Raw genomic sequence first — 27652 nt, 5'->3', positions numbered from 1 at the left:
CCCCAAGTTGATAACCGGTCATGGCATTTTATCGAAGCAATAGAAATCCTAACTAAAACAGGAACCAAAGGTTTATTTTGGCTCATGTTTCCAAGGTATGGTGCATCATGGTGGAAAAGTCATGGTAGCAAAATTGTGAGGCAGCTGATCTCACTGTGTCCACAGTTAATATGGCTCTGGCAACACTTAAGAGTTTCCTTTTCTACCTTGTCTGAGACTCTCTGGAAACACCTTCACAGACATGTCCAGGAGTGGGTCTCCGAGGTGATTCTAAAACCTGTTACGTTGGCAGGAAAGACAAACTCTCTCAGAAGGTGTCAAAGGAAGAGATGCTTCCGATGCAAACCTGTGCAAAAAAGGACATCAGCTAGTGCCTTTATTTCCTAATTTTGATGATGGTAAGTACCAGTGGCCATGAGGTAAAGTGAATCCTAGTTCCGGATGGCAGAGGTTTGTGGTTTAGCACTGTCTCCTGTTGGCTCTCAGTCCTCTCTAAGTTCTATCAAATACACTGTCCGGGTGTAAAATAGAAGCTATGCAAAGAAAGAGAGAAGGCCTGTATTTCTAAGTTTTGTTTTTTAAAGATCATTCTTATCTCTTTGTCCATAGAGGTACCCAACACCTGTGTGTGTGTTTCAAGTTTACCGCATCAGCTAAGAAAAATGCGCACTCATTCTGAAGGCAATATGAAAAGCAGTCATTTGACACTCAAAGGCCTGGGATCTAGTTCTGTACACCGTTAACGAAGCATTGAATAAGCCATCCAAGCCCCTGACACTCTCTGGTAGTAAGCCCTGAAAAAAGTCAGTTTAGATTGAATATTGGTGCTCATCTGTTCCCGGTGGCACCCAGAATGAATAGTTATCGTTTGCTTATTTGTTTACTTATTTGAAGCAGGGTCTTACAAAGCTCAGGTTGGTGCCGAACTCCCTAGGAAGCCAAAGCTGACCTTGAACTCTCTCCTATTCCTCCTGCCTCTGCTCCCCAAGTGCTGGGCTAACAGGTGTGCACCACCCCAAGGCCAGCCCAGTCCTTAGACATCCCCGCAATCCGGTGTGTCCAATTGAAACCATCTGGTGCTCACCCAACCAACCACTCCCCAGGACTGGCCAAGGAGCTGCAGTCGGCTTCTCCAAGAGCCTGATGTTGTGCTAGATATTCTTGGCGCCCAGACGCGTGCAAAACGACGCCAGCTAGACTTGCAAATCCCAGCCCGGCCGGCAGGGGGCGCCGCGCCAGCGCTAACGGGAGCGCGCGCGGAGCGGGGGCGCGCAGGCCTCTGGGGCCACGGTCTCGCGGCCCTCGCCGGGGCTCCTCCCACTCCGTGGTCCCCTCCGAGGGCCAGCGGCGCGGGGCGGAGGAAACGGCCCGGAGCGGGCTGGGCGCGGCGCGCGCCCGAGGGGGCGGGGAGGCGGGCGGCGCGCGGGGCGGGGGCGGGGGCGAATGACTAGCGCGGGCGGCGCGTGGCGCGGCGCAGAAGGAAGGCGGCTACCCTGGACAGCGCATCGCGGCCGCGCGGCCATGGTGAGTGAGTGGGGCCGCGCGCCTCGTCTCGGATGGCGGCGGACGTTGGGGCCGGGGCGTGCGGGCTCAGGGCTGGGGCGCGGGCGGGTAACCGGGCGCGGGGGCGTGTCGGCGCTGCAGCCGGGGGCCCAACGCTCTTCCCCCGAGCCGCTCGCCGAGGGACCCCGCGAAACCCAGCGCCTGGGCACAAAGGCGGAGACTGTGTGCTGCTGAGCTCGCCGGGAGCCGGCGGGTCCTGGGCTGGCAGCGATCTTAGCCCTAAGGGAGCTGAGGCAGGAGGATTGCCGAGAGTTCGAGGCCAGCATGGACCACGGTGAGACACCCTGTCTCAAAAACAAAACAAACAAACAAAAAAAAAACAAAAAACACCTCCCCGTTAAAGAAAGCCGCAAATCCTGCGTGTCTTCAGATCCGCATTTGTCTTCCTTGGTCTTTTGTCTTTTCGCCTCCACTTCAGGGCTTGCTAAATATGTGAAGGGCATGCCCCTTTCCTTGTCCCACCTGACACCGGTCAGCCCTAGATTGTCCCCCTCTTCCCACACTGTTTTTGGCTCACTGTCTCTTCTTGGTTGGATATTGTCTTAGCACTAAAATTCCAGCCCACCCCTTTCTTATTCACCCCCCACTCCCTCGTTTCGTTTTTTCTATTTAAGCATGCCATAATCTGGGTTTTTTTAGTGTATTGAATGTCTCCCTCATCACAATGCAAGTTTTGATGAACAGTCTTTGTCAACAGTGCTTGTCACACATCATTTATTTAAAAAAAAAAAAAAAGTAAAGTACTTTATGCTATGCTAAGTAGGAGATAGCAGTCTCTTTGAAGTGAACCACTACAAGAACTGTCCACTTAATAGGCGCGATCAGAATCTAAAGTGCGGTGTGGGAGGAGAGAGACACTCTGCTCTTGGACAGGAGGGACACACTGATCAGAATGTTGGTGGCCGCTTCATGCTTCCTCAGCCACTTGAGTCTCCTGACATCTTCTGAGTGGACAGAGAGTTTTTAGTGCTAACTGGCTCTCTCTCTCTCTCTCTCTCTCTCTCTCTCTCTCTCTCTCTCTCTCTCTCCTCTCTCTCTCTCTCTGTTCTGAATCTTTCTTCCACAGTAGACAGAGATTTTAGTTAGGGAAAACTTCGAAGAATACTTCAACTCGGTGAAAGTCAGTGGACATTACCCTGAAGCTACCAAGGGCAAGGACAAGCCTTACAATCTTTATCCTGTATCATTGCAAGCTCAGTAAGCATTTTCAAATCTGTGTCCAAATCAAGAGATAACACTTTTGAGACATGGGGCAGAGAGGCAGAAAGGGGGCCGGGGGGAAGGGGCTGGGTTGGTAAGTAAGTGGGTCAGGTGATACATTCTTCTACACCCATGCCAAGATGTCTCTGCCAACTAGTCTTATTGGAAAAAAATTCTATTTAAGTTTTCCTTTTCCCCCACTTGCATGATGTCAAGGTGTGTCGGTGATTTGTGATTGGTGAAGGGAAGTGTATTTATTATAATAGGAGATGAACTTCCTTGAAGGGCATTTACATGAGAAATTTTGAAGATGATAGAGTTAAGACTGTACAGCCTGGTGGTTCTCAACTAGTCTTGTCCAGATAGGGAGTAGAATTGAAAGTTTTGTTTTTGAAATTAAAACCAATGAGCTAAACATAAATTAATGGTGCTTAATTTTGTATTTTAGTTCATATTTACAGGTTTCACTGTTAGGATTCTAGCAAAAAGGAAGAAGGTTTTGTTGAATTTATTTTTGATTGATTGATTGATTGATTGAGACAGCTTCATAGTTCAGGCAAGCTTCAAACTCTCAATCCTCCTGGCTCTGTGTCCTGAGTGCTGGGATTACAGGAGGGAACCACAGTACAGACACAGTGCATTTTAAATTATCCAGCTGGGTAAGCTCAACCTTTTGATTCTTCAGTGAAAGGTTGAGGGAAATGCCTTTTACTTGGGGAAGTTCAGACGCCGTGGTGTGAAAGCCTGCTGGAAATGTGTTAAGTGTGCCTGTGTCAGGCATCCAGTTATGTTTGGAAATCAGGGTCCTTCTGTTCAGGGTTGCATCAGTGATGTTTTTCTCTGCTGGACAGTTAGTTAGATATGGGCTATTTGACTTGGGGAGAAGGTGGAGTCGCCAATGCAATGGCGACTTTGTGAGCCAAAGAGAGTGAAACTTTGTGAACATTATCAGTAGCTCTTCACATCTCAGGAGTTACATGAAACATGTTTACCTGTTTTGGTTTTCAATGATGAATAATAATAAGATTAGGCTGTCAGTAACTCTGGCAAGGAACAGTTCTAATGGACTGATACTTCCACCATTTAAATTGTAACCACTTAGGAACTTGAGGAGACCACTTGTTTCTAAGTTGATGTGATCTAGTGTTATTCCTGAGTTTGAATCTCAGCCCCATCTTGAACTATGTGATTATATGGACCTTGGTATTTTCTTCCATAAAAAGTGATGGTACAGCAGGACATGGAAGGGCCTAGAGATTGAGACCAGCCTGGGTTATCCATAGGAGTTCAAGATCAGACAGAACAGCAGTGACTGTTCCAAAATACAATATTATAAGGTTTGAGGGATGAATAAGTAAGACCATGTACTTCACGAGTCCATTATATCTAATAGAAATAGAACAGAAAGCATATAGATGACTTTCAATTTCTGGTAGGTACATTTGAAAAAGTAAAGACTCAAAATACATTTTAACATTTAACTCTCTCTGGGCAAGTGTTACTCCCACTTGTAGCCAATACAGAAAAGTTAAGGAATTTTACACATTTTTTCCATACAAAATCCTCAAAATCATGCCCTGGGCATGGTGGTTGATGCTTGTAATCCCAGCACTTAAGAGGCTGAAGGACTGTGAGCTCAAGGTTTCCCTAGGCTATAAAGGGGGAATCCTACCAAAACAAAGACCCTCCTCCTAATTTATTTTCAACATTCTAGTATTTATACTCACAGCACATGCCAGGTCAGGGTCGCTGGATTTTGGTTGCTCATGGGCAGATGCTTTGCAGGTCACCAGATTGGACAGACAGCTCTCAGTAGCACACACATCCAAATTTGTCTCTTATCTCTGAGACCCTTTCCACTCGTGAGAACCTGGCTGCCACCTTAGACTCAGCACTAGGCAGATGAAGCTGCTCACCTTTCAGCCTCCACCCCCAGCTGCTGGTAATTCCACCAGCTGTCTAGGTTACTGTGTCAGAAATCCGATTCTTGGTCCATTTTTTTTTTTCTTTCATGGTTTTTGTTTGTTTGTTTGTTTGTTTTTTGGTTTTTTTGTTGTTGTTTTTTGTCCAATATTCTCAGGTTTTGTTTGAAAATGCTTTTTTTTTTTTTTTTTTTTTTTTTTTTTTTTTTTTTTTTTTTTTTTTTTTTTTTTTTTTTTTTTTTTTTTGCCTTTCTCATCTCTACCTCTGTTCTTTCTTCCACACTTTCAATTCCTACAGGTCTCTACTTTTTTGGTCCCTTTGATTTTTAACTTCTTTTCTCTGCAGAGAAATGCCATTCTCCAAATCACTGGGCCCCATGTCTCTCTGTCTCCCTATTGTTCCCTCTGTCCTTGTTAAATCATAATGGCTTCTGTTTTATAGCTCATTTCTAATGTTCAAAGAATATTCATTACTTTAAGTGACAGCCTTGTATTAAGGTAATCCACCCAAGAAAAGAAAAAAAAAGGCACAGAAAGAAAAAATGAAATTAATCTTAGAATTTTAAGAACAATCATGAATGTGAGCTTTATTTAATCTTTGAAGAGACATCAGTGGTGTCAACTAATGATAGTCGGGACCACAGTGGTGACCTCTTACTGATACCTTGTGAGAAATAGAATGCTCTCCTCTGTGCTGCATGAACAAAAATACAAAGAAGCAAGACACTCCGACAGGTGGTCAGCAAGCCCAGCTTTCAGTGCCGGCTGGATTACCCACAAGTTCCGTCTCCCTGGTCAGGTCACTCTGATACACTGTTCACCCACTTTCTAAGTGGGGTTAATCTTTTGCATAAGATTATTTTTGTAAGCGTCAGATGGGACTCGGTCCTGTAGCTGTCGATTCCCTGGGCAGGGCTCTTACCTGGAGATTCATGTACCTGTGTTCTTACGGCATCTGTGGTCAGACCTCCTGTAACCATGCTACTGAAAACTGGAGCCAGACTTTCTCTACACACACACCAGACCCTCTCACACCTCAGGATGACTATCTAACAGTCTGCCCAAGCACTCTTAGCCCCTTCTAATCCTGTACTTAGTACTTCTAATTCTGTACTTAGTAGTGGTGTCTTTTGTCTTTGCGGCTCTTACTGAATTCAGACTTGGTGAGGACAGATTTTGTCTGTGTCATTCAGTAATGTGTCAATATTGGGTGATCATAAGAGCGAGGCTGGCACATCACAAGCACTAAACATTATTGCATGTTGAGAGTCTGAAGGTCAGAACTCCGGATTCCCTTACTGATTCCCCCTCTCCTTATCTGTAAGGGAGCACTAAGGGATAATCATTTGCTTTGAAAAAACACAGAATCCTCCTCCAGCCGGTGGCATGTCTTAGCCCTCAGAAACATTTGATTGAGCACAGTGCAGCCAGGCCTGAGCCCGTGTTATATTTAATAAGTAACCTGTATTTCATCCTGAAGCTGCATTTGCATCTCACAGTCACATTTGTGATCATACTATTACTTTTTAAAAAAAACAAAAACAAAATTTATAATTTAATCATAAGCTCTTACTGAAAGCAAAGCATGCATTTCTGTAAATGTATCTAATAATGTAATTTGCAGAAGAGACCAAGTTGCATTCTGTCTTCTATATTATGAGATTTATAGTGCAACTTTCTTTCTGAGATGAAAAATGAGTATTTTTCTAAATATAAGCAAAGCTATGATCCATGGGTTTTTCTGGGTAGCTTTCCACTTTACATTATTTTCTGGTAGTTGGCCATTTAATTAACTTAAATACACTGTAGGCTGGGGAGCTGGCTAGTCAGTAAAGGGCTTTTGTGCAAGCCTGAGAACCTGAATCTAGACTCCTGGTACCATGTAAAAACGAACAACCCAAAAGCTCGCATGGTGCTGAGCACCGCAGTCCCAGTACTGTGACGCTGGGGCTTTGCTGGCCAGCCAATCTGACTTCAGAGGAAAGCTCCAGATCCAATGAGAGACCCTGACACTAAACATGGCTCGGGGACAATTTGGGAACATCTCTGACATGAGCCTCTGACCCCTCTGCATATACGGCAATATTATTTTGTGTTATTGAATATTTTATATTTGAACTCATTTAAACATGAGGCTTTAGTATAGCTAAAACATTAGATGCCTTTCACTGCATTTTTATATATTTTTATACATATTTTCAAGTTTTGAAGTTTATACATAACTATTTTGAAGCAAGTTAAATTTTATAGGACTAAGCTTACGTCATAGGTAAGAAAGCTGAGTTTGAAATAAGATAAATGCTTTGTTCACAGTCACATATAGAGATCTGAACTTTCTGGTCCCAATGTACCCCTTCACTACTTCATGTAGCCTTATCCACCAGCCAGTTTGAATGTCCTTTCTTAATTGTTTATAAAAAGTCACCATTTATGGCAAAGCAAGCAAGTTTCTTGGGTGGCTTCCACCTGTGAGTTGCATGGGTGAATATATATGGACACACACATGGATACATATGAAAGTCGAACATTCATTCTCCAAAAACGCTTCCTAACAGAAGTGCTTGGATTTAGGATTCTTTGTTTTTGTTTTTGTTTTCAGAAGTTTTTGAAGTATTTGCAATCACATATCCTAGCATGATGAAATATCTCAAGGGCGGTAACTCTAAACACAGAATTTATTTTTCATAACATAACCTTGTACACAGCATGAAGGTCATTTTACATATATTTTTACAAATTCTTATGTTTCAACTGTTGAATGGGGTCAAGTGTAGAATATTCTATTGTGGCATTATGTTAGCACTTGAAATAGTCAACCTGATTATTTATACATTTATCTATTATCATTTATAGATTATTTATATACATGTATATACACACTTTTAAATAATAAGTAAGAATTCAAGTTTCATTTCAAATACACAGAACTGGAACACACAAGTGTTAACTTGTGTAACAGGAGCAGCCATACAGTAGACAAATAGCTTTCAAATGAAATCAGGCAGTCACTGGTTTGCTCAGAGTGACTACAATGTTAAGACTTCCAGAAAGGACAATGGTAGCTTTGCACATGTTTCATGTCTTAAGAGTTTATCATTTGGTTTTAATTCCAGTGGTTTGAAGATGTAAATATGTTGAATTTTTCATGTTATTAAGCGGAACTTAGTGAGATCTTTGAATTCCGTCGGTATTAGGACTACTTGGAGACTCCTATTTGCTTGACAGGATCAGAACATTTATTAGCCATCATCACACTAAGGCAATAGATTTAAATTAGCTCGTGCCTTTGAAGAAGATGAGTGTGTCTGTAAAGCAGAAGCACTATTCACTTGGCTTTGCTCTGCTGGTTTCCTGTTCACTCGAGCTGACTTTCCTTGCTGTGTCTGAAGAAAGCAGCAGCCTGTGTGGAACCCCTCCCCACCCCCACCCCCAACCCCTACTCCCCCTATCCCCGTTCTCAGGGGGCTTTCCTTAGACTGCTGGAGGGAAGCCTCCCCTGCACCCACGATTTTTCTGGTTTGAAGACCAAACTCCTTAGACCTTGGTAGGTCAGTGGCGGTGGGGAGGGCGCTTTTCAGCACTGGAGAAATGCCTCTAGGGCAGCTCATCATCCAAATCCTTCCTGGGGCCTTTCCCATCCTACTCCTGAGGCTGAACAGTTGTCATTCCTTTCATTGGCAGGACTCTTAGGTTCCTTTCTGACCTTTACTGGGTTCTGACTCCTAAAAAGAAATGGCTTTCATCCCAAGTCATTTTGTGATGCACAACCTGAGGTTGGTTTCAAATGATTGAGCAGCAGCTGCAGCATGCTCTCAATGCTAGAACACTATCTACTAGCTCCTACGTGTCTTCCTCTTATAATTGAAACAGTGGAAACATCCCTCTGTCAGGACTTTCTGCAGAGAACTCTAATCTTTTCCACACTGGCCTCCTACAAGCTGAACAAGCGTTTGTAATGGTCCCCAGTCCTCAGTGCAGACTTTGGAGTGAATAGTTTGCTTTTGCCCTTCCTTTGAAGGAATGAAGTACACTCTCCGTAACTGAGTAGCTTATTTTTTTAAAACTGCTTTCAGAGAAACATACAAACATCTTGTCTCCCAAGGGAGGAGCCTGGGGTCTGCATGCCAGGTTTCCAGGCACACACAAATTTAAAATCTGGTGTGCCAGAGCTCAAACGATAAGAGGCACTTGTTGTAAAAGTGTTCAGTGTGCACTTCAAGGAGTCAGGATCTATCCTAGATCACGACTGGGTCAATTTGGATGTGTAGGAAAAGACATTATAATGTAGATGTGACAGGAACCTCACAGGTAGAAGTAATATAACCAGCTAAGGCATTGTCCTGGGAGCACTTTGTGGACAAGGCTGTGTCTACACAGAGCCTTGCTCATGCTAGTTCAGTAAAGTCTTTAATGCGGACGTTGTGGGCTTCATGATGGGGAGAGATGAATCAGGCCAGATATAGACGAGTGCTAAGCTTGAGAATAAGATGTCCCTGTTAGATTTTGAAGGAGGTAGAGAATGGTTGTGTGCGGAGGAGGTTATCTAGGGAGGTTAACCTAGTTGGCATGCGGTCTGAGTGAATATCAGGAGGGTGTTATGCAGGGGCTGAGTGAATACATTGATCCTCTTTACTTCTTTTCATGATTCACACTCTTGGGTTCAGTTCCTTGGTCTCCGTGTCTCCCTAGTGGTTTAGCCATGTGAAGCTCAGCATTCTCGTTTCTAAAATATACAGAGGGAAGAGTCAATCAGCTAAGATAGGGCATGGAAAGCCCTTCCAGATAGGAAGGTGACAGTTGCTCACTGCAGCTAAGGCATAGCCATCTTTACAGCTGTGACATCATGCATGCAGGAACCAGAGATGTTTTCAACTTTCTTGATTATCTAAAGACATTTACATTTTTAAAACGTTATATCCCTATGTAGGTGATGTTAAATTTAACATTCAGGAGTCCCCACCCCCACCCTCATCCCAAGAATGAAAACTGTGGGAAGGTTTCATTGTCTCTTCTTCAGATCCCTGAGGTTTCAAGAATTCTTTTAAAGTAACTGGTGAAAAAGGAAACCCTGGAACACAGCTTGCTCACGTGTGTTCTTCAAAACCTTCCTCCTACTGAGTGGTTCTCCCAGAGAGGCACTCACGCCTTAGCCAAGAGCCTGCATTTTGAAAACTACCATGGATTTGAATAACAGCCTTAGACAATCCAGAGAGGCCTCTGGTAATCAGACTAAGCCACAGCTCTTTACTCAACCACCCACAACACTTTGCCTGACTTGAGCTTCTTAATGGTGCTTAGCCTGAGGCCTTGATTCCTAAAAACAGCCTCTAGAAAAGAGCTCTTCCAGTCTCTGCCTTTCCCACTGGGCTCCCGCTCTTTCAGTTACTAAATCTAAGCACAGCAGATAATTGGATTTGTGTGTTGGGGAGAGAGAGTGCGTTGCTTCTCTTGTCTGTCAGTGTAGAAGTAATGATTGTTGGGGAGACATTTAAGGTGTGAGGGAACAAAAGAAGTGGAGAGCAAGAGGCTTTTATCTTGGAGGATTGTTGGAAATGTGTTCTGGGAGCCAGAGCAGATCAGCCTTGATGAAGTGAGCTTACTGATAAGGACTGGGGGAAGACAAGGGTTGGGAGGACTTTGAACCATGCAGCATGGAGTCTCTGGGTCTCTGGACAAAGCCCACCCTGCCCTCCAGGATAACATGTCACTGGTTGGATGTCCAATATTCTAACAAACTTGCCAAAAGAAAAATGAAAAAAGTTTTCATAGAGGAATTTTGTTGGTACTTTTTCTCCCTTCCAGAAGTTAATCTGAGTACTTTACCTGCATGCTGCAAACTCCTTTCCTGAACAACATGCCAACCTAGGCCAGCTCGCTAGCTGCAGGGGTATCTTGAAAACTAAGCACTTTGTAATCACACGTAGGATGTTTATGTATTGTGAAAATATACAGTGTTTGAAATGCCTGAGACTTGGTGTGTACATCATTGGGGAAAAACAGGTTAGCACTGGATTTTTGTGCCATTGTACAGACACAGCACAGTCGCTTCACTTTTTAATACTTTGGAAACAGCTTTTATCCAGATTGTGGAGAGATGTGAAAATTAGTCTGTGTAGCCATTTGGGAGGCAAAGTTCTGTGATTTTAATGGATTGGTGGGAAACTTTCCTTTGGACCTTCAAGTGCCTTCATGGCTCAGACCTCTTCTAAGGAACAGGTGGGCAAATCTGTCCCCATGGGTAAGCCAAAGCACAGGAATGGGGGCATGCCTAGCACATTGACAAATAGGACTTGACTTCCAGTCATGATTATCACAGGAACCAGCATTTTTGGTTTTCCTCTAGCTGCATGGAAAGGTCTCAATAGACAACCAGATGAGGAGGGCAGAGGGAAACGGTGGTCAGGTATCGATTCCAACAAGAGAAGTGTTATGTCGCAGAGTACAGAGCTGCAAGGAAGCAATCAGCTCTCCACCGGACAGTGTATAAATTCTAGATCATTAAAAAAGCTAAAGAAAAAAATGAAACTTTAATACCATTAGAAATAGAGGGAGTGGCATGGGTAATTTCTTGACACAAACTATAACATACGGTGTTTAGTCTGGGACTGTAGCTCAATGGGAATGTGTTTGGCATGGGTGAGAAGATGCCAAGTTTTTGAAAAATGAGTATGATGGGAAGGAATTGCAAGCAGCAGGGTACATGATGACTTTAAGCAGTAGGTGAGATACTTGAGAGATGGTTTTGGAAATGACAGCTCACTGAAGCAGCTTTTGAAGTATGTTAATAAATACATAAAGACATTCACAAGCCCCGCAGTAATGTGGAACTACAAACTCATACACATCACACCCATGAGCTTGGCAAAGATTAAAACTGGACAGTAGAGCCAGGCAGTGGTGACGCACACCTTTAATCCTAGCCCTTGGAAGGCAGAGGCAGGCGGATTTCTGAGTTCAAGGCCAGCCTGGTCTACAGAGTGAGTTCCAAGACAGCCAAGGCTACACAGAGAAACCCTGTCTTGAAAACAAAAACAAAAACAAAAACAAAACAAAAAAAAACTAAAAAAAAAAGGAACAGTAGCAAATTTCACAAATATTTTAGAGTAATATGGTTATTTTCACAGAAAAAAAAAAATACATTTCCTAAACAGCATAGCAATTGCACATCTAGATTTTCCCCAGGGAAACCTTTACTTAGGAGTATTAGAGATTTTATATATAAAGCAGCATCTTTGGTAGTAACAGAAAGTTGGAAACAACCTAAAATGTCCATCAGGAAATACGTATTTGATCCCTGTGGTAAAATACAACCCATGGATGAATGAACTGGACTGCAGGTTTCACCATGAGCAAGTCCCATCAGATACTGAATGATAGAACATGCTGTAGAGACACGAATGATGAGCCTCCACACAGCCACTCATTTGACTGTCATGTTGTCTGTCACAGGCTGCAGAGTTGAGCAAAGGAACAAACAGCAGCCTTATTTCTTGCGCTATCCATCCTTAACTGTTCAGACACAAACATTTGCTGAGTTAATTTTAAAAGATTTGAGATCATTGTGACAATTTAAGCATGTGCATGAGATATATTGTGTGCATATATGTGTGTGCATGTGTGGAGGCCAGAGGACAACCTCAGGTTGTCCCTCAGGAGCTATCTTGGTCTCCTCAGGAGCTGTCTATCTTGGTCTCTGAGACAAGGCATCTCACTGGCCTAGAACACACCAAGCAGGTTAGCCTGGCTGGCCAGGTAGTTCCAACAAGAGAAGTGTTGGAGAGAGGTAGGCTGACCTACCTCCCCAGTGCTGGAATTTCAAGTGGGCACTGCCACAGCTGGTCACTTTACTGACTGAACTAGCTCCCCAACCCTGACATATTTTATCCTCTACATTTAAACACATTTGCATCTTTCTGCAAAGTTAAACCTAAGTTTAAATTTAGGATACATGTTATGTCTGAGGTCCGAGATCTGCCCTGAATAAGCCTATCTAAGAAGGATGAGCCATGGCCAGGAGGCTGTCTTTTGTCTCCGTGGACTCTAATCTGGCCTCTTGCCTGAATCAGTGTCTAGAGGGAAGTTTTAGGAAACTGAACAACATGGTTGACATGCTGATTGTTCCCTGTATGGAAAGAGAGTGACCAGATATACAAGCAAGTAATCTCATCTTAGCAATAAGAGCCATACTTGTCACTCACTCCCACAGCATGCTGGGAGTTGGTTCCTGACGGGGAATCTGAGGTAAGCTGTAGAAAGGATGTTACAGAACAAGGAGGACTCTTGTGCTCAATTGCATGTACTTTACAACTTTGAATTCATATGGAGAAGCCATGTCCTGTCCTCTCTCTGTTCTGCTCCACACTTAATTTTGCACTATGTTGGCTTTGAGAACAGTCATGGCTGCCTCCCCCAGTTAAACTGGAGAGCTGGGAATGTGTCCTAGTGCTAGAACACTTACTGAGCAGGCACAGGGCCCTGGATTGGTGCCAGCAACCAAGTGCTAAAGCAACAAGATACTTCACCTGCAGTGTCTGCCTCTCCTTGTCACACCACTGCATTTCCCCTCTTGATTGTTTAAGGACATCACTGTTGGGGGCTAGACAGGTAGCTCAGCACAGAAAAGCATTTTCTACACAAACCTGATGACCCGAAGTCAATCTCCAGAGCCCATGGAAAGGTGGAAGGAGGACTGTACCTCTGACCTCTGCACAGCACCACGACATGCGTATGCCCAACACACTCACCCCCCCCCTACACACAATAGTGATGATGATGATGATAAATAGTAGTAAATAACAATAGTAGAAGTAGTAGCTTATTAAGTTATTCATTAAAATGAAATAAGGCCATCAGTTTTGAGATGGGCTGCTAATTAAAGGCAATTCCTCTTCTACAGTACCACTCCTTTTTGTATCTAATTCACGTAGTGGCAGAGCTGTAAGGCAGAGACAGTGTGCCCCACATTGGGATTTGAAAATGCAAAACACGGAAACGACTGTCTCCTCCATGTCAACTTTGTGTCTTGAGCTGTCATAGATGGTTTTACAAACATGCAAACTATTTAATCTCCCAGCCATGCTGTTGTGAGGTGGTGATTTTTATATCATAGAGAATAAAGGGACCACTCAGAATGCTTCCCCCTGAGTGAGCTCTTCATGTGAGAGCCACGGGTGTGCTGTTCTTTGTGGGTGAGTGGTAAGCAGAATCCCCGGTCCCGCAGACAGCAGCTGCTCATTGCTGTGAAGGGAGCAGAGTAGTCTTGCTTAAGCAGCTGCTCATTGCTGTGAAGGGAGCAGAGTAGTCTTGCTTAAGCCCTGCTTCCCTCACTTGTCAAGGAGGAACAGCAATGCCCCGTCTGACAGAGAGTAGAACTGAATACATGGTGTTATAGTCAGTGCTTGAAAGTGTGCTTGAATACAGTGCATACTTTCAGTCAGTATTATCAGTCATATGTGTGTCCTATAACTCTAAAACCTCACCTTAAAATGAACAAAGTATAGGAAGTGGGTTCATGATGGCTGTAAGTAGCTAATACAGGAGAGTTAACGGCTCTTTATTCACCAGTGAAAATGTGAAAAGGAAGGAAAGCAAATTCTACAACCACTAGTACATGGCAGGGACACCCGACCCACCCGACAGAGATGGTGGCTATGGCTGGAGATGTTCAGTCATGGACCTATGCCTGCTTCTAGCCAACAGTCATACCTCTTTGGTAAGCAGAAGGGTCAGAGGAAGGATGCCATGGCAGATGGGGGTATGCTCTTCTAGGGTAGCATCCACTGTAGAGTTAAAGTGCTGCATACAGTTACAAAGCTAGGAGCCAGATCCCCAGGAAGAAACCTCCTCTAAGAGAAGCAACAGTTATCAAGGAACTCTGCAGTCACTATTGGCTTGGTGGATGTAAGCAAAAATCTGTCTGTAGCCCCACCCTACGCCTGATCCTAGTTAGGTCCATTTGAAGGAAGAATGTTAGGGGACGAGTTTTAAGTTCAGGCAAAGGAATTGGTTCTATCCATAGAGATGTACTTAGAACAAGAGAGTTCTACCCTGCTCTGAAAGTGTTTGCTCATGTTGTTGACAAGTAGAATGATAAATTAATTCAAAATATAAATCTGAGTATAAGGATGGCTTAATCTTTAGCTATGCTGATAATACTATATGTAAAGTTCACAGGTAATCAGACTACCATCTGTAGACTGGTGATAATCCCATCCTCTAGTTTCCACTGCTGGACACTGGTGAAGGTAGAGGTTGTGTCTGAGTCAGCGGCCATGTTAAAGTGCGTGTGAGGGATTACAGAAGCATGCTTTCTTAGTGACTCGAAGGTAGAGCTGAATGTTGTGATGCACACTGGTGTTTCATGAACTCTTAATGAAAGGTTTTAGCAGCAGCTATGTCCACTGTCACAGGAAGGAGCTGTAGAAGAGAGAACTGAAGTCCAAGGCTTTCGTCCAGAGTGCAGAGGGGAACCTGGATCTGTTGATTCTGCCTTGCCATAGGAAGGATCGTTGGTGTCACAGTGAAACATTCCTCTTTAAGGCTCCAGTGGAATTAGGAGAAGCTGTGTGACTATGTAGAATTGTATTTAATATATGAGACGTTGCACCCCTCTGTATCCGGACTTCTCGTTAAATGTGCACAAGCTGAGAGTCTTACGGGCTTAACAGAAAGAGCCTTTCCTCTAAGGATGTTCTCCTGGGTAGGAGCAAGCACTACTGGTGTGGTCAAGTGGCTTTCTTTGAAGTTGAGTAATTCCTCCATTAGAGGAGTCTGAAGGCTGGAGAAGAGCAGACTAAGATGAACAATTTGGTGAGAAGTGACTGTGTGATGAGCACCGTAAGGCCCTTTTTCTCCCTTTGCCTTTTAGTAGACAGAGGCCCTATACCAGTGAGACTGTGGGCATGCGAACAGTACGGTAGCCAGCTGCATCCTCTCCCCACTGGCTGCTTTGTCAGGAGCAGCAAAGAAGACTCCACTTAAAGTCAGTTTCAGATATGTGTGGTGGAGCATGCAGCCCTGACCAAGCTTCACCTATTAGTGGGGTTGCCCCTGTACTTCCTGTGAGTCACAGAGGACACCTGCCCAACCTGACCTTTCTGCCAGGCTTGCTGCTGGCTGCCACAGCCAGCTGCATTTCAACCCTTGGCTGTTTTATTAAAGCTACGCAAATGAGTTTGCCTTTCTCTTTCCACATCAGCAATAGTTTGAGAAAATATTCAGTCTAGCATCTTTTTCTTTGGCTTTTCTAATATACCTAAACCCAATGCACATTTTCTTTACCCAATCAGATGGAAACCTCAATATCCTGCTTCTCCAGAGACTAATTTTGACTCCTATTGGAGAAACAACTAGAACACTGATCGGGCCGAGATATCATCAACAAAGCAACCTGTCCTGAAAGCATTTCTGCTGAAGGAAGAGCCAGGCAGGGTTCTCCCTCCTCCTTCTCCTGTCTGTCACCGCCACCTGTTGATGTTACTGGATTTATGTCTTCTCTTTTCCAAGGTAGAAGGAAAATCACTACAAAGCTTTCAGAGCTGAATTAACCACAGCAGTGGCATGCTCTAAATGACATGGTTCTTAGAAAAGAAAAATAAGGCTGAGAGTTGAAAAATGAGATGAAGAATTCTGTATAGACAATACCTTAAAACCATAAAATCATGGCGTACCAAGTAGTGTACTTGTGTGTTTATATTGAGCAGTCAGGTAGCTTCCAGTGGTTCCTCTAGGGAACAATTGAGACACATACTTTAAAGCGGGGATTTGGCTGTACTCTCCTATACATGTGACTTTGAACAGCTGGGCTTTTCCTTCTTTAGTTTTTATGTTGCATTTTATAACTTTGGGATAGGGCAGGGTGGGCTTGAAGCTGTTTTTCCTTAGCACTTTAAGGAAAATTAGAACATACAAACTTTCCCTTCTGAACGGTGTTGAAGAAGTGTGGTGGGATTCATGCAGGCCACTGAAGCCTCTGTAAGGCCGTTCATGTTGCTGCTGTGGCACACACCACTGCTAATAAGGCCGCAGAAGCATTCTCTTTCTGAGGTTGAAGGGCCCTCTCTTCTCTCTGAATTTTCTAAGCCATGGAGAGTAGGTACAGAGAAGGACTGTCTGTTGATTTCTCTGGAATATCTAGGTGGGAAATGGAAACATTTGCCTGTGGGATTTGGGAACAAACTTATCAGGCATTTCGTGTTAACAAGACTCTCTCCACGTAGCGTATTAATTAGCTCAAGGTTCCTTTTGTGAGTTTTGCGTGTTTGTTTCAAAATCCACGATAATTTTGTGTTAGCTGCTACTTGGTCAGCAATATCTCAGGGTCAGTTCTCTTTTTATGAGCCTGGCACTCTTCCTGGCAGCTTTGAGACTGGGAGAGAAGAAAGAACAAGAGGATAGGAGAACACTCGTTAGCTTGTCTCTTTAAAACTGTGAACTGGACAGGGCCTCAGAGATCACATACTCACAACACTGAATAACTTTTGTACAGTAATTTTAAAAAGTAGCCTCCAGAGGCTGAATAAGAGGCATAAAATGATTACATTTAATTAGGATCATTTTGTACTACACAGTGCTTTCTACTGCCTAAGGAATAGAAATATTTATGGTAAGAAGGGGGGTAGTCATAGTTCATTAGCATGCTTATTTAGAAGGCATCAGAACAGTAGCCAAGAGAAAACCTAAGACAAGATTTCTTATGTTGTTGATTTCTGAAAATGGGCATCAAAGTCTTGCATTTATATTATTTTGACAATATTCTGGCAAAGACTTTGGCTTTGTCATGTGTGTGTAGGTCACAATAATTTCATCTTCTGATCCCATCATCTACAGTCACCTGTCACCACCTTCTTCTCACCCATAGAGTCCACATCTATTGTCCACATTGCCTTATGACCCCTTAGTGATGAACAAATGAAACATGAACCGTTAGCATCCTTATGATGCTTAGATACGAGTACCTAGAGTTAGCTCGCAGTACCCTGTCACAGAAGCCAAGGGGAATGAACTTCCCGGTCTCTGTCCCCACAGTCCAACCTTCATTCCGCCTTTTGGCAGTGATCACTAATGATGCTCACTTGACATTGTCTCCACGGAAAAGCTAAGAGAAAGGTGTAATATCCCTTCACCTTCTAGGAAAGATTGTGGTGAGGGTCAGCTGTCACTTTAGTGATGATGCCCTGCCAGGCAGGAGAGTGTGTCCCAAGGGTTTCATTCAGCAGGCTAGAGCCTATTCCCCAGCAGTCCTTTATGGGTTGATTTCACAGCCTGAGTTAACACACAAGGTAGCCCTGGCTCTCGGTTCTCTTGTCAGAAGTAGCAGTTTAAAAAGACATCTTTTTGACTTTATCAAAAGTATATTGGAATGCTGTAGATACCTTTATAATATAGAGCTCTGCTTAGAAAGAATACAGTTGTGACCTTTGCTAGGAAAATTAGGAATAAAATCTGACCCATATTTTCCCATGAAAATCATTAGAAGCCTTGCTTTGTTTCGTATTCAAAGGGATAGCACTTGCCCCTGAGAAGCACCGTCTGCTTCCCCCTGCTCAGCATTTGACAACCAGAGCACATGCGAACACAATCTCCTTTCATTGCTGCTGCTGTTTGTGAAAGAGCCTCATTCTTTCTGAGTCCCTAAGTTCCAAACCTGGCACTGTTCTGGCTCTTCTGAGTTCAGAAATCTGGCTTTGGCTTAATCTCCAAGGAGTTTTATAATAGCTGCCCACTTCCTGTGGAAGCAGAGGTTGTAATGGCTGTGGCAAAGATCTTGACCTAGTAGAATTGCTTGTTGTGAAACTGGGGCTCCTTGTTTAATATGTAGTGGATTTTGTTTTACTCAGTTAATATTAAGTTTCTAGCATCTATTAATAAGACCAAACTGTTATTTAAAAAAGTTTGCATTTTATTTCCATTCTTTAAATTAATTTGATTGTTTATATTCAGTGCACACAGTACTATGTTACATGAGGACATTTTCATAGGGCACATGTCATATACTGAGCATGCCCCACTCATCCTCCTCACCCCCTCTTCTCACCCATCTCCTCCTCCCTTTGATTGGCTTTCTTCTAGAATTTCCCCTCTGTTTCCTCATCATACATGTATAGACAGTTTTACATATCTATGTGAAATCTACCAAGCCCAATGAGAAAAACATGTTTGTTTTTTTCAAGATAGTAACCCTATCTTTGGTTACTATGATTATCTTATATCCCTTTTCTTGCAAACAACTTAGTTTTTCATTATTGTTGGGAAAAAGTCATCCTGTGGATATTCTATGTGCTTTGCATCCACTCTTCTTTTGTTGGACAGCAAGGTAGTTCTGTTACTTAGCTATATAAGTAGTGTGCTTCTATAAACATTGGTGAGCCTGGGTCTCTGGGATTGCTGACTGGAGTCCTTCCGAAGTCCCTAAGCTCCTGAGCTGGGCCATGTGGTGGATCTAGTTTCTTTTGTTGAGGAATCCCCACACTGACTCCCACAGGGATGGATTAGTTTTCATTCCCATCAGCTGTGTGTCCTCACTAACATTTATTGTCTTCTTTTTTAAGATTTATTTATTTATTTATTTATTTATTTATTATATGAGTACACTGTAGCTATACTGAGGGTTGTGAGCCATCATGTGGTTGCTAGGAATGAAGGTTGCTCGCGCTGGTTGGCCCTGCTTGCTCCGGCCTAAAGATTTATTTATTATTATATGTAAGTACACTGTAGCTGTCTTCAGACACACCAGAAGAGGGCGTCAGATCTCATTATGGATGGTTGTGAGCCACCATGTAGTTGCTGGGATTTGAACCCAGGATCTTCTGAAGAGTTGGTGCTCCTAACCACTGAGCCACCTCTCCAGCCCATTTGTTGTCTTCTTAAAGACCAGTCTGGTTTGGGCGAGATGGAGTCTCAGTATAGTTTTCATTTGCATTTCTTTGCTATTCAGTGAAGAACCATGACTTCTAAATTGACTAGGAAGAAACTAATCTTGTATATTAACTTTTATGAAATATACTTAATGAAATATATTTAATAAAATACCTTTAACCACTGAGCTAATACATAAATCATTTAAGCCTTATTTTCAAGTCTGCTTTTGGCTTAGGCAATTGCTCAGTTGTACAGTGCTTGCCCACACTATGTATAAAACCTTTTATCCAGTCACCAGTGTGTCAAGAAATGCATTAGTAAGCTCTACTTTTGAGGTGTGTCTTTGATATCCAAGCACTGTCCTGTGCTCCATGGATGCCCACTTGATGTGGCTTTGTGACTGCTTGTGTGCATGTCCTGTGCTCCATGGATGCTCACTTGATGTGGCCTTGTGACTGCTTGTGTGCATGTCCTGTGCTCCATGGATGCCCACTTGATGTGACCTTGTGACTGCTTGTGTGCATGTGTAATTTATGTTTCACCTGTTTTAGCCCCAGCTTTAAAAATCCCCGTAAGTACCCAGTGCTGAGAGATACTTGTACCAGATCAGGTCTTTTCCGGGGGCCACCTGACTGACTTTGCCCTGTTGCTTTGGGACATCTGTGGGAAGGTTGTCTTCTTTTGCTCACACACCCTTTGTTGGGCAAGTACCACGTCCACAGTCTCCTCCATCTGTGGATGCTGATTGGTTGCTGCACTCTGCTGTGTGGCCATACCATTGCCCTGCCCAGTATTCCTGACTCTTCTGGGTGCTGGTCCTGTAGCCCTTAATAACAGATCCCCTGCAGTGTTGTATGGAAAAGTCGAGGAGAAAGCCTGCCTCCTTTTTTTGTTCTTAGATTATAAAACATGCTTACATTGCAAACCCAGTGTCTTTGCAAATAAAAGTACATCATTTCTTTTCTTTTCCTTCTTTGGGCAGGGGTTCGCTACTCAGCTCAGGCTGGCCTTAAACTCAGCCATCCTCCTTCGCTGGCCTCTCAAGCATGGTGAGGGGGCTGGGGGAGGGTGGCTGGTGTTGCAGACAAGCTCCATTGCAGCAGGCTCCTTCTGAGCACTGTTTTCCTTCTGCCTGTGTTCCCTGGGGAGCAGCCATGGAGAATCCTGGGAAACAGAGCCTTGCTATCTTTGACATCACTCCTTTTGTATCCAGTGTTCTCCACTCGGAGGGCAGTGTCTGGACACTCCATCAATCCACCTCTTTGGGCTGAATTCGTTTCAGAACATTGGGTTCTTGTGCAGAGTGGGCTGCCCTAGCAGTTCACAGAGGAGTCAGCCCTCCCACTGTAGCACGTGTAGATAGAGCACATAGAGGAATACACTGATGCCCTGCCACACTCCAGAAAAGTAACTGTCCTTTAAAGCCCATTATTGTAATTATGCTGGACATTAATGGCTATAAAACCTAGAATGAAAAAGACGGAGCTGTGGACATTGTTGAGCAGCAGAAGGCTTGCCAGGAATCTAGAAAACCTTGGGTTCTGTTCCTAGTTTGTTTAGAGCTTGCCTAGTTGGAGGTTTCCATTAGACGTGGTGCCTGTGGCTTCAGCATTATTCGGTGCTTGCTGGAGGTTTTCCGGCATCTCTTTCCTCTCTGATCCATTCTTCACTTGCCAAAGACAAATTCCTAATGCTCAGTCCTCATACTGTCAAACCTGCCAAGTGGAGTCACCGGGGAGAGAGAGGCCAGAAGTGGAGCCCCACAGTTTGCTAGTCCCAGTTCTGGGGTAACTGGAGAATTCATTCATCAAGAGAGTCATTGCACAAGTGCTGTGGAACCCCTTGTGTGCCAGACAAAGAGGCTTCTGAGTAGCTTGGGAGGAGGGAAATACGGAGAAAAGACAATTCACTAAGAGGCATCCAGACATCAGCAAGCAGATTCGGTGCGGTGGCATAGAAGAAGCATGTGATGCGATAGCATCACTAATAAACAGACATACCTTGGGCAAGGGTGCACAGAGGGCATGGGTACGGGGAGCAGGGAAACGGACGGAGGCCACTGGGCTAGAGCCAACCAGTCAGAGGAGGTAGTGACAATTGTTTGATTTTCCAAAATTTTCCAGATTTTATGCCAAGTATGAATGCTAGTTCCCTAGCCAAGTGTGGCAGTGCGTGTCTATAATACCTACTCTCAGGACACTAAGGTGAGGGAACTACAAGTTCCAGGTCAGCCTGGGATGCACAGCAAGATGCTGCCAAAGCAAGTTCCTCTTGAAGTGACCAATTAGATGCCAAGGAGTTGGGGTCCTGTGTGTAGGCTCTCCCTTGGTTCGCCTTACTGCAGTCCTAGGAGTTGTCCAGCAGGCTCAGCATTCAGTCATTCCGAGCCCTGGACACAAGGTAAAGATCTCATTTTCTACAGTCCCTTGACCCTGAGGGGACACATCTCCTCCTTAGTTCCCTAGACCTCAGCTCTGGTCTGAGGCTCTTGGGAAGTTTCTGGCATACCCTGTTTCCTGACTTACTGTCACCCAACTCTCAAGCACTACTGTATTTGCAAACACATAAAAAGAGAAGTAAAGATGTTTACATTTTTACACTCCAATGTAATCATCTGTTTTGTGGTCTCAGTGCACTTGTTTTGAAAAGCAGTGAACTTCTGGTGAAGCTGCCTATTCTGTCTTTAAACCTTTCTCCACTCAGCTAATTAGACAGAAGAGACACCAAGATCCTGAATCACCTTTTTTTTTAAAGATTTATTTTTTTATTTATTTTATGTGTATGAGTACACTGTAGCTGTACAAATGGCCGTGAGCCATCATGTGTGTGGCTGCTGTTGATCTCAGGACCTCTGCTGGCCCCGCTCGCTCCGGCCCCAGCATAATTTACTGCAGCTGTCTTCAGACGCACCAGAAGAGGGTGTCCAGTCTCCTTACGGGTGGTTGTGAGCCACCATGTAGTTGCTGGGATCTGAACTCAGGACCCTCAGAAGAGCAGTCAGTGCTCTTACCTGCTGAGCCATCTCGTCATCTCGTCTGAATCACTTTTTTAAGTAAAATATAATGCCACCATAAACAGAAACTCAAGTCTGCAAAACAGAACCAGTGACACGGCTCAGCAGTGACAGAGCTTGCTGCCAAGCCCCACAACCTGAATGTGAGCATGTTCACACCTATAAAATGCCGGAAAAACCAACTGGTTTGGCTTGACATCCAACGGGGGCAGTTAGGGATGGGTGGTCATCCGGTCAGCACTGTGGTGACAGAAAGCTAAGTTGATCCTTTCTGGTCTCTGGTTCCTTGAGTGCTCGCAAAAGCCAGTGGTTAGGGTGAAGGCGTATCTCAAGCAAGCTGTCGAGGCTTCTGTAGTCTGTGCAGTGGGACTGCTGAGTGGGACACCACTCCTCCAGTGGAGTCCAGTGGAGCTTCATACGTACGGGAGGAGTAGGAGCAAGCAGGTCTTAGCTAGTGCTGCCTCTAGCTGGTCACGGTGAGGGGAGCATGGGGGGAGAGCTAGCACAGGGAGTACTGTGTTAGGAGTGGACATGATTAGGTGGGGAGCCCAGCTTGCTTAGGGTATGCAGACCTATGGCTTCTCACTGCTTCGTATGATGCTCATGGCTTTCTTTAAGCCGCTTTCCATATGGCATCATTTTTCTTTTGCTTGAAGACATCTTCAGCACACTCTGAAGCGCAATCCTGCTGGTTATAGATGCTCCCGTATGTGTATGTGCAAGTGTCCTTATTTAACCCATATTCTTGAAGGATATTCTCACACACACACACACACACACACACACACACACACACACACACACACACACACACACACACGGTCCTCAAGCAAACACTGATCTGCTTTCTGCTGCTATCCTTGTATTTCCTAGCGTTGTCTGCATTCCTACCACATGAACCACTGGAGACCCTGGTCATCAGTGTTTCCCAGATGAGCTGTACCTAGGTGTGCTTCTGTCAGTGACTCCTGAATGCCTTTCCTTCTCCTCTCTGAGAAAACACCTGGAGGTTCAGAACTCAGCAGGAGCCTCATCTCTTCCTGGTGTGTCTCAAGGATGCTTAAGTTAAAACTTCAGTCCTTTTCTAGTACAGTTCTGAGAGCCTCATAATACCAAGAAGTCCAGGGAGATGAGGACCATGTCCCCGACTTTGCACTTGGCATCTAACCTAGCAGTGGCATCAGTGTTTGGCAACTGGTCAGTGGATAACGGAGAATGAGAGGCTAGATCACTTTTATCCCCTTTCTTCTCTGCTTTCTCTTCCTGTCTCCTCCTTTTTCTTTCCACATTGTAAGCAAATGCCTGCAAAGTTACAGCAACAATGAGTTTATATCCTACTAATTGAAGCTTTCTTTCTTAGCTCTGTAAATTTTAGAAACCGGATTTTGAACCTTAGCAAACAAAGTGAAAGTGTTTAAACATTTGTTCATGGTGTGGCAATTGCCAAGAGTCCATCTGTGAGGTTACTGCCCTTATCTACTGAAGAATGAGGGGTCTGACCAGACCTGCATACCGATAGCTGCACCACTGGTATTCTGTCCCACCAAGATGCCACGTCACTGCCCTTTCTCAGACCTGTAGTTATCCTAAGATGTTCCACATAGAAGCCAAGGGTTAAAAAAAAAGTTATTTACAAAGTTCAGGCATGTCTTAGTCAACACACATTTTACAGAGATAATATGAAATAAAAGCCATTCTAAGTCAGCAGCAGTTGACCATGAGTGCTGTCCACTCCACAGCCTCCCTCCCAAGCTTCCTCAGGGTCCTAAAGACCTTTTTTTCTTGAAATTTTGCCATCAAAAACCAATAGGGCTAGGTCTCAACACAGTCACAAATATACAGGCCCTGTCCTCAGACGCCAGTGCATCATCAGCCCTCTTCTCTCAGCCTGGCTTGTCTGAGTGTCTGGGCATGAGGTGCTTGGCAGTCATGACTGTACTCCCCTTTGAATTTGAAGCTCAATACAATATAAGACAAGACAATTTTGAGGTTGTCACACCCACCTGCTACCAAAGTCATCTCTTGAAATTCCTTCCCAGAACCCCGGATCTCATTCTTGATCTCCCATTGCTTGAAGCAGAGTTGCAGACCTTTGTGATAGGGGAGGGAGACTTGAGCATCCATTATGAGCAGTCAGCAAGGGCAAGGGATAGGCCAAGGTGGTGGTAGCCAACACGGTCACCTTAGGATGCTTAGCAACAGCCTAGCCCCAGTCTGAACTCGAATGACAAGAATTAATCCAACACCCCCAGGTAACATTCTTTACTGTAATGTTAACTAGTGCTGATGTGCATACATAAAGGTGATAGAAAAAATAGCTCTTATGTTCAGTTTCTTTCTGGACTAGAAAAGCAAGTGTCCTTTAAAGCTGTCGGTTTGGCTCTGTGAAGCATGCAGCTGCTGAGTCCCACGGTCACAGACTCCCCATTTCCTACAGCAACTTCCATTGCAGCCGTGAAAGCTGCCTATGGAATGGCTTTGTCTGTAAGCATTTGAGAGGTGAATGGAGTTGAGGTGAGTGAACCCACGCATCTGAGTCCACCATCTGTTCTGGGACTCCTCTTACTGAGGAAACACACGAGGGTTGTTTCCTCCGAGGTCTTTGCAAGGTGGTTACAGCAAGGCTCTGCTTCCTGTCCTCACTCAAGTCTGCAGTCACAGACCCTGAAGCTGAGGAATGCATAGATTCAAGAGCTACAGATTGGTGACGTTGAGTTTTAAAAAAAGAAAAAGCTGCTTAATTTTCCCTGTCTTTCAGGAGCAGCTGAAGGCCTTTGATAATGAAGTCAATGCTTTCTTGGACAACATGTTTGGACCACGAGGTGAGTAAGCTGCTTGGGAACACACTGGAAGAATGCCGTCTGCACGTAGGAGAGCATCATTATCTCTGGCGTTCTGAGAACAGTGCAGCATCTCTCCTTTTGAACTGTAGGCTGCCTTCCACTGGGTGGCCCTTTTCCCAGAATAGAAGAAGCCCAGTTTCTTCCGCCTCACTCTGTCTCCCGGGATGAGGGGCAGGTGAAATGTGATGTTTTCCTCCAGGGTACCAGCTCTGAAGCTTGGTGGCCTCTGCCTTCTGCATCACCCACCAGTCTCCAGTCACAGCCTGTCTCCCTCATGGACACTGCCACTCCAGACATCCTTTGACTCCTCAAATGTGTAACCGCGTTTTGTTTACTGCTTTTCTGTGCCTGGGATTTCTCCTGCCTGTTTTCTTCTTTCCCTGTCTGGTCAGCTCCTGCTGCTGCAGACCTCAGCTGAGGGCTGTCTTTCCTGGGTGACTTCCTTCCTGCTGTACCTCATTACTCTAGCCTCCTCATCCCTCTCCTGCACAGACTTCCTGGTTGCCACTTGTCTCTTGCATCTATCATGGGGGTGTCAACAGCTCGGGAACAGAGGAACTGGTATTTCTGACTAGATGACCTCTAGACAGATGTTTTGCTTCACTTGAGCACGGGTTGTTTGACAAGCCTGTGCGGAATCCTTTGTTTCCACAAGGGGCGTCCTCAAGACTGTGAAGATAGGGAGGGAGGCTAAGGCTTTCCTTCTTCTCACAGCTTGGAGATCGTTTGGGCCGTTCTCCAGTTTCCCATGAGGCTCTGAAACCTGTTCTAAGTGAATGGTGATTTTATAGAAACTGTGCATTTTGAGGGGGTGTTCCGTTCTTTCCCCTTGAGGGTCCTTCGTGGTGGGCCAGTGGTCTGTAACCTCTGCTCACCCTGCTTACAGTTCTAGTGACGTGGGGGAGGAACTGGCCCACAGTGGAGGGCATAAACTCTTGCTTAGGCAGGAGGGCACAGGAGCTGTGCATTCTTGGGGACCACAGCTTTCTGCTTGATTCTCAGTAGAGTTAAACATTGATCTCTCTGGACTAAGTTCACACTGAACTTTGCTGTTAATAAATTGGTGGGCGCTGGAGTTAATGTAAACTCAGGGTCAGTTGAGGAAAGGATTGCAATGGTTTACTCTGCTTCATAGCAGGGAGATTATAAAATTTACAGTTTGATCACTGAAGTGGGTTACTACAGTCACATCAAGAATCCTTGTACTTTCCTAAAGGTGACCGCCACACAGAGCCACCTCGAGGGCATCCTCAGCTTTTTCTGACCTTGTGCACACCACATCAGTGGTTCTGTGGGATATTCCAGACTCAGGGTGACACTACTCAAATCCCCCACACTACTGTCCAAGCCACAACGAACACTTGCTGCCATGGTTTAGCTGCAGCAGGCATGATCACCATCACCTTTAACTGTAGCACATGAAGAGCAAGCAGCATGGCAGATGCAGTAGACATTCAGGTGCCAGACAATGCACTTTACACGACTCTCCCCCTGACACTACAGATGTAAGTTCAGGTGAGATGAGAGGTAGACTGGTTCTTCTTCGTAGGGTACAGGGGAGGTTGCAGGGGAAAAGCTACCACAGGGGACAGTCTGGAGTGCTGCTAAGACACTAGGCCATAAGTATGCATTCCCTAGGACTGGGAGCTTTGAAGGTGACAGAAACATTCCTGCAGATCTCACAGTAAGGTAGGGCTCATGTTGTCCCCGTGACAGCCGGTGCTGCTCTTCCAACGAGGGGTTGCTGGCGGGCTGGTGTCCTTGGCCTCTAGATGCATCACTGATCAAATAATATTCCTTACTTCTTCTGTCCCTGTCTTGTAAAGATGTTACTGACTGGACTAGGGACCACCCTAATTAGTATGATGCCATCTTCCCATGGTTGCAACTCCAGGAACCCCGGCTCCGAGAAAAGTCACGTGTGTAGCAGCAGGATTCGAGCGTGTCTTGGTGGGGGACACAGTTCAGAGGCAGCACTGTAACTTAGGTAGGGAACTGACCACTGTGAGCCTTCTGCCCTCTGTGGCTCTACTCTAGAGTTCTCAATCGAACCCCAGGAATGGCCATGTTGTCTGTCTAAAATGATTGTTTTGAGAACTCTGTCAGTACAGATCACGGCTTCAGGTGGTGCCTGGCATGGAGAAAGTGCTGAGAGTTAGCTCCGGCAGGACAGCCTGAATAAGACATTGTCTTAGTCAGGGTTTCTATTTCTGCACAAACATCATGACCAAGAAGCAAGTTGGGGAGGAAAG

General features: G+C 44.7%; 1 protein-coding gene across 3 annotated transcripts in view; it reads left to right on the top strand.

The window, feature by feature from the left end:
- Positions 1 to 1457: 1457 nt before the first annotated feature.
- Positions 1458 to 27652, top strand: part of Elovl2 (ELOVL fatty acid elongase 2) — a 40395-nt gene continuing 14200 nt past the window's right edge. Inside the window, exons 1-2 of one of the 3 annotated variants that reach the window (XM_031358871.1) lie at positions 1458 to 1524; positions 25316 to 25379. In XM_031358871.1, the coding sequence (XP_031214731.1) occupies positions 1522 to 1524; positions 25316 to 25379 (67 nt within the window). In that variant the 5' untranslated portion in view covers positions 1458 to 1521. Of the gene's footprint in view, positions 1525 to 1564; positions 1838 to 16170; positions 16191 to 25315; positions 25380 to 27652 lie in introns of those variants that run through there. The other 2 variants (XM_031358873.1, XM_031358872.1) reach the window with 2 other exon arrangements.

Source organism: Mastomys coucha, unplaced genomic scaffold (genome assembly GCF_008632895.1).
Source record: "Mastomys coucha isolate ucsf_1 unplaced genomic scaffold, UCSF_Mcou_1 pScaffold7, whole genome shotgun sequence".
Classification (NCBI taxonomy): domain Eukaryota; kingdom Metazoa; phylum Chordata; class Mammalia; order Rodentia; family Muridae; genus Mastomys; species Mastomys coucha.
This window is presented reverse-complemented; position numbering and strand designations above follow the sequence as displayed.